This window comes from Gambusia affinis, linkage group LG16, assembly GCF_019740435.1.
Source record: "Gambusia affinis linkage group LG16, SWU_Gaff_1.0, whole genome shotgun sequence".
Taxonomy (NCBI): domain Eukaryota; kingdom Metazoa; phylum Chordata; class Actinopteri; order Cyprinodontiformes; family Poeciliidae; genus Gambusia; species Gambusia affinis.
In genome coordinates, this window is record NC_057883.1 from 18,375,611 (window position 1) to 18,383,161 (window position 7,551).

The following is a 7,551-nucleotide window of genomic DNA, read 5'->3' on the forward strand; positions in this document are numbered from 1 at the left end:
CTGCGACGCACTGGAATGTGAAAGCCCTGCATTAGATTCCCCCCCCCCCTCCTTTTTTACCCTTCAGATTAGTCCCTCTTTTATTTAAAACTTCGTCTTTGATGAGATAAAACAAAACCACATTTTCAGCCTTCTGTTGAATCAGATATATGTCAAATAGCAATAAGACTGCGTCTGATCGATGCATCTGCACAAAATGTCACTTTCTGCTCTATTTGTTGGAAACCCTCCATTGTCAGTCTTTATATGAAGGGTTTCTTTCCTCTTTCTCTTCATGATATAAAGTAACTTGCGGTAAAATAATGAATAAACATTAATAAAGTCTGGTGTCATCATCCACCGGCATACAGTTTACTTCCCATCAGCGCAGCCTCTCTGCGGTGGGATGGGGATGCTGTCAGTCGTACTCTCGCTGCCATTGGCTGAGGACCGTGCGTCAAAAAAAGTAGCTGGAGACGTTTGTTCCCCGAAAAAAAAAAAGAAAAGGAAAAAAAGTGGCGGGGGGAATGGGAGGAGGGGTGGCGGGGCTTCCCACCAGTGTGAGAGACGGAGACAGAGAAGGACCTCGGCTCAGTTCTGCGGGCTCCCCATTGGCTGGCGGTTTGTACAAAATCTAACTCAAACCACTTCAGTCTGAACAAATCCTAAAGGCGCACACGCAGCCTCCTCCGCAGCTCCACCGCCGCCTTTAGCGTCATTTCAGAGCCCGATGCTGCGCTCATCGCTCAACTTTTATCTGTGCTGTTGTTCTCATCAGCTGGCTGAAGGAGGTTTCTCCTGCTTGGTTTTTGGAGATTTTGTGAATCGGACTCCTTGACTTCTGCGCAGTTTTTTTTTATTTATTTTTGATTTTTAACTGTTATTTCCTTCCAACAGAGGAAGCAAGAAAAAGAAGCCAATTCTACACCTGAATGCCAGGGTAAGTTATTATTATTATTATTATTATTATTATTATTATTATTATTATTATTATTATTATTATTATTATTATTATTATTATTATTATTATTATTATTATTATTATTATCATCCGGAATAAATCATGATTGATTAAAAAGGTCGATGCAGTACAACACTTGCTTTTTTCTTTCTTTTGCTGTTTATTTTTTTGTTTTGTTTTAAGCAACAGTATTTTAGGTCAGGTTAGAGAAGAAGAAGAAGCATAAAGCACATCCAGGAATCGTCGATCAAAACAAATGAAACTACACTATGGAACCTCCTTCAACTGAAAAGAAACCAGGGCTGAAGCTTTTATGTCAAAAATTAATTTAACTGTTATTTTATTCTTAAAATTGATTTTCATTTTGTTTTTCATGTTATTTTTAATTGTTAATTTAATTTTATTTATTAATTTGCTTTTATTTTTGCGCTATTTTTTGTGGCATCTGTGCTAAGCAAAGTTCCTATTTTGAAAACTTAAAATAATCACAGTTATTGTTTGTAAAGATTTTAACATGACAAACAAAGTATAAAATGGAAGACTAATCTACTGAAAACAATATTATCGATGACAGTAAATTTAAGGAATATAAAGATAAAATATTTCCGAGGCCTCTTGCGCCTCCTGTGACTGCAGAAATAAATAATTCAGCAGCCAATAAACCAACATGTCACTTTTAATATCTTCAACCTGCTTCTTTACCGAAAGCACGTGAATGAGAAGTTAGTAATTTTATTTTATGTTAGATAAAACGAGGGGGATAAGCAGCACATGCATTAACGTCTTAAGATCAAAGTGTGTTTAATTTTCAGGCTCTATTTTTTTCGAGCCTGCAGAACCTCAAGCTGCTTGCCACTTGAATTACCACCTCAATTCATCAGCAGCACTACATTTATCATAATTATTCGTTGGACGAGCGGGTAATTATTATTATCGAGCGAGTAGAGCAACTGGTTGACGGGCTGGTGTGTGTTTAAGTGTGACAGATTGGGATGAGGGGGTTAAAACCGTTGGATGGAGAGGGAGAAGATGCAACTAATCAAGAGGCACAGTGGGGATAGCGGGTGGCGGAGGGTCACTGGAGTCGAAGTGACAACGATCGCGTTTACTAGACAACATCACAGCGCGGATCTAAGAGCCGCCACAGTCACATGTTCACTGAGGAGGCATATGTGCTTTTTTTTCTGTGGATTAATCCAATTTGAATGCAGAGCTGTGTTGAAAATAGTCAGAAATTGGGGAAAAAAAATGTTTTTCATTTAAAGCGAACCCTACTTCTTTTTCTTTTCTGTGGAGGTGTCTATATAATTTGTTGACATGAATTAAATACAAAGAGATATTCGTTTCGGCCATAATCAACTTCCAGTTTTTCACAAGCAATAACGAGTTTAATTAAATTTCCAAGCGACTTGTTGCAGCTCTGATGCCCGTGCTTTGTTTGCCTTCATCGGAGGGAGGCGCGGGGGTCGTATAGTGGTAGGGGCAGCTGGAGGTGCGTTGGAAGCTTTGTGAGAAGCGACGTGGGTCTTTGGATAACAAGCACAGTGTAAACTGAGCTAATATACGTGCAGAGGAAAAAAAACTCTCATCTGCTCTCTGTTATTTTGGAACAGGTATCCGGTGTAACACGGAGCCCACGGAGATCAGAGAGAACACGAGGGGCGCCTTCGGAGCGACATCAGTTTTCAAAATTTTCTCCAACTTCAGCCCTCAGACAAACATTAGCATGATGTCGTATCTAAAGCAACCACCTTACACTGTCAATGGCCTGAGCTTAACAACCTCCGGGATGGACCTTTTGCATCCATCAGTGGGTTATCCAGGTGGGTTTCGTTTTTATTTTTCCTGAGAAATAACTTAAATAATGCAAGTTTTTTTCAAATGCACATTTTCCCTTCAAAACAATTAAAATAGTCTGACGTAAACAGTAATAATGCACCCAATATGTATTTTTTTTCCTCCTGTTTGACAAATTGGTGGATTCTGAAAACAGAATACTTCAATATTAAAACTACATTTTATTATTTTCTATTTAGAAAATTAATAATTCTGTATTTACTAATACAAAATTACCGTATTTAAATTTTTTAATTTAAATATTTAAAAAAATAGTTATCAACTCTATTTGAAATAATTATCTACTCTATTAGATATAATTATCTACTTTTTCATCTGGAACGCAAGATGAAAGGTTTGTGCGTAATTACGCACACAAAAACAAAATGTGCGTTTAGATTATTTCAGTCGCAAATTAACATTTTAGTTGGGTGTCATCTATCTTATTCACATCCGTAGGCGATGTTCAGTGAATTAATATTTCTGTTTTGCTGCAGCGACGCCACGAAAACAAAGGCGAGAAAGGACTACTTTTACGCGCGCACAGCTCGACGTTTTGGAGGCGTTGTTTGCCAAAACCAGGTACCCGGACATATTCATGCGCGAAGAAGTGGCACTGAAAATCAACTTACCTGAGTCCAGAGTACAGGTGAGCTCACAAACGATTATAAGATGGAACAAAATCTTTTACGGTATTTCATAATTGTTTCCAATAACATGTTACTCTGCCATATTTAAGGTAAAACATTTTGTAAATGTCTGTGAGTAACTGTTAGGGATAATTAAACATACAATTTTGTATTTATTTGACATCCTATAACATAAACACAAGAGATGAAATTCAAATTTTAGTGACATGAGGCAGAAGCATGTATTCTAAATTGGGCAATAGATGTGTTGATTTATGATTAAAAGGTAGCAAGATTAACATTTATTTATGTCTATCTTAACATTGTAGACAACGAGATTTTGTGTTTTACTTGTTTTTAGGTAAAATAATTGTATTGTGATTCCACTCTTCTTTTTTTAATGATTTAATTAACTTCATTTCAGTTTAATCTCTGTAGGAAATATACAATTATAAGTTTGATATAGAGATGCTAAGTTTATAATGTGTCTTGTTATAAATTATGAAGCCAAAACTATCTGTTGGCTACATATTTTTTATTTTTGTTCTTCCCCTGCATTTGGGAAAATGTGTAATTTAGCTCCATTTTACTTGTATTGTCACTATTTTATTTTTTTTATTAATTCGCATTTATATATCTTATATGGAAAACAAAGCACAGATTTATTATTTAGAAATAAAAAAGAAACAAAGAAATAGAAAGATGCCTACAATGTTAATCAAACTAAATTTAGTCAAAGTATACACCTTTGTTTTACAACAGTTTTAGGTGGGATCACCAACATGTGAATAAAATTTTCTTTTTTTGTTGTTTTGTTTTTTGGTTCAATTTCTTTCTATTTTTAATTGTAATTTCCTTTTCTATGTTATCTCTAAAGGTTTGGTTTAAGAACCGGCGGGCCAAGTGTCGCCAGCAGCAGCAACAACAACAGAACGGCGGACAAAACAAGGTGCGACCCCCTAAAAAGAAAAGTTCCCCAACCAGGGAGGTGAGCTCGGAGAGCGGGGCCAGCGGCCAGTTCACGCCCCCCACTAGCACCACCACAGTCCCCGCCATCTCCACCAGCACCGCCCCGGTGTCCATTTGGAGTCCCGCGTCTATTTCTCCTCTCTCGGACCCCCTGTCTACCTCCTCTTCCTGCATGCAGCGGTCCTACCCCATGACCTACACTCAGGCCTCGGGCTACAGCCAAGGCTACGCCGGGTCAACGTCCTACTTCGGGGGCATGGACTGCAGCTCTTACCTCACTCCAATGCACCACCAGCTGTCGGGGCCAGGCTCGACTCTCAGCCCGATGAGCACGAACGCCGTCACAAGCCATCTGAACCAGTCTCCGGCGTCCCTCTCCACCCAGGGCTACGGGACGTCCGGCCTGGGCTTCAACTCCACGGCAGACTGCTTGGATTATAAGGACCAAGCGGCGTCATGGAAGCTGAACTTCAATGCCGATTGCTTGGATTATAAGGATCAAACATCCTCATGGAAATTCCAGGTCCTGTGAACAGAGCAGTGACGATCACATGAGACGCAGTTCAGCCATCTTTCCATAAAACTCAACATCAGACTGGTTGAGCCTGGCTGCGCTTTTCTTTTTTTTTATCCCGGTGGTCTTCGGTACTCCTAAAGGAGAGGTTTAATTTATTTTAGCACTGGCATATAGATTTTTCCCCCTTTCATTCACAACTTGTAGCCCCTCATCCACCTCTATCATTGCGTGCCTCTGTGCGTAAAAACACCTGTTGAGGACAACCGCAGCCACGGAACTAAAACTTCAGAGTCCTCCTGAAGTGCAGACCTCTTTAAAAAAATGAACCTGCTGGCAGAGAGACATGAGGATACTGTGTGGACATGGATGCACTACTTTATTTAAGAAAAAAGTGTTTATAAGGAATCAATATGTAGTTTCTAAGAGACAATCAATGTGCGTCTTAAATAAATGGTACATAGGTGTTTTTTTTTTATCTGTGATATAGCCTTCGAAACTGTGATCTGTTGTATTGTATGCAATTTGTGAGCCCCCCTCTCGCATCAGACTCTCTGCTGTGATTTTAATAGATTTTTAACTTTTTTGGGTCAAAAACTGAGCTAAAAGTAAAATTCAAAGTGAGACAGAGACAAGATTTTTGTTTTCTGCAGGCACATTATGGAGGGTTAGGCCATACTGGAAAAGACTCTCAGCTGCTTGCTCCCCCCATCCCTCTACTGATCTGATTGTGGATCCTTCTCTCGGTCTCCCAAAGAGAGTGTGACCTCACCGCTGAAAAGACATGAATAAAGATCCTGTGGGCTTACTCTTCTACCAAAAATACGTGTGTGTGCGCGCGTGTGAATGGGTGTGTGTCTCAGTGTGGGGGGGAAAAAAGAAACAGTTGTGTATACTTTTCCAAGCAGGTTTGAGTCACAAGGACTGTTTAGCTTTTATTATGCTGTTGAGATATTTGATATATTTTCTGGGGGGAACGGAAGTAGGTCACCGTTTTGTTGGTTTAAATGCACAGTTTCGCTTTAATTGGGCCAGTAATTGCCATCCAAGTGAGTAATAATTACACTTGTCAGTTTCAACCGAGCTCTGTTTTCTCATGCATATTTTATAACCTCTTGATCCAACACATCTGAAATAATTACATGTTACAGCATGGGGCAAACGGGCGTTTATTTCAAAGCTGATTTGTAGTTTAATTTGCTCATCACCTTCACTGCTAGGATGCGTAAACTAAAAAGGCATGTAACAATTTAACCAACAAAACGCAACATATTGGTTTCATTAGTATTTTGTGTTATTATGACTGAAAGTCGAATGAATCATCCCGGGAGGCAGAGTGAAGTTAAACCAGGGCCGCAGGCAAACATAAAGTCCAGAATCTAATCCACAGTTTTATTTTCTACATATAAACTACATAAAAATGAAGAAAACAGAAGGATTTCTCATCCAAAAAAGCCTTGTCATGATTTATTTGTAATATATTGCTAATTAGAGTGAATATAATATTTTAGCTACATTGTAGATTCTAAGGTTGATGAACATCCATTTAACTTTTTAATTAAAATAACGGGCTTTCATCTGCACAAACAGTCTTGTACATAATCCTTTATTCTATTCTGATTCTTTTATATCGTTCATCCAAACTGCCGTGTAATCTTTTTAAAGTAAATCTCCAGGGACTTTTTGTACTATGGCAACTTGTTGAAATGCTCACATTTTTATCTGGAAATTTTACCGGGTAGCATTAGATATATTTTCAGGAGTATCGTGCGGAACATAATGTTCTTATTCAAAGAGTGCACTTTGAACTTACGGAGAACAAAAATAATGGTTATCATAAACTAGTGTAAACAAGGAGAATTTACAGAAATATCCAAGAGCATCCATAATATAAAAACGATTGCTGATCTCAAAAGGAGACATCCACTTCTCAAACAAGAAACGCTGTATTTATTAATTAATTAATTGTCATTAAATATGCTCATGGCTTTTGTTTTTTCCAGCGTACACCACTTTTAAATGTCCGATGCTTATTTCCCCGCCTTAATAATCCTATTCTCATCTTATTGCATATGAACAATATGATAGTAAAGTTGGGTAATTAACCATATTTTTTGAAACTGGATGACGTCAAAATAAGCTATCTCTTGAAAGAGCAAAAATTAAACTTTCAAAATAAAAGATGGGCAATATTTGAAAATACTGGACACTACATTCTTTAAATGAGCTTAAAAATTCATATATTTTATTATATATGTTAATATATATATATATATATATCTTTCATTTCAAAGTTAACTTGTAATAAAACTTTTCAATTCCGTTACGGTTTTAGGTTTTAATGTGCTACCTGAAGCTTTTTATTGTTTCTCCGAACAAGAGTGATTAAATTCGTATATTGAGTGGTTTCTATTAACTTTTCATGTAAAATACGTTCCGCCACTTTATTCAGACACACAAAGGTACCTGGATGATATTTGTTGTGTTGCATTGGTGAGAAACATTTGCTACTCCAACTGAGTTTGTTCTTTTCTCTGTTGCTCTCGAGTCTATACTTCAGACTATAAAGTCCGTCTGGGTTTGGAATCCGTAATGAGTCTGCACAACACTGCAGTGCGCTAATTGTCAGAAGTCCAGCATTCAATTAGCATCCTTGACTTTGC

The 7,551-nt window shown here is 37.8% G+C and overlaps 1 protein-coding gene across 1 annotated transcript; it reads left to right on the forward strand.

The window, feature by feature from the left end:
• Positions 1-490: 490 nt before the first annotated feature.
• Positions 491-7,143, forward strand: otx2b (orthodenticle homeobox 2b). Its single transcript, XM_044143635.1, has 4 exons — positions 491-919; positions 2,554-2,763; positions 3,274-3,425; positions 4,283-7,143. The coding sequence occupies exons 2-4, from the start codon at positions 2,667-2,669 to the stop codon at positions 4,904-4,906; spliced, it is 873 nt and encodes a 290-aa protein (XP_043999570.1). The 5' UTR covers positions 491-919; positions 2,554-2,666; the 3' UTR covers positions 4,907-7,143.
• Positions 7,144-7,551: the final 408 nt, after the last annotated feature.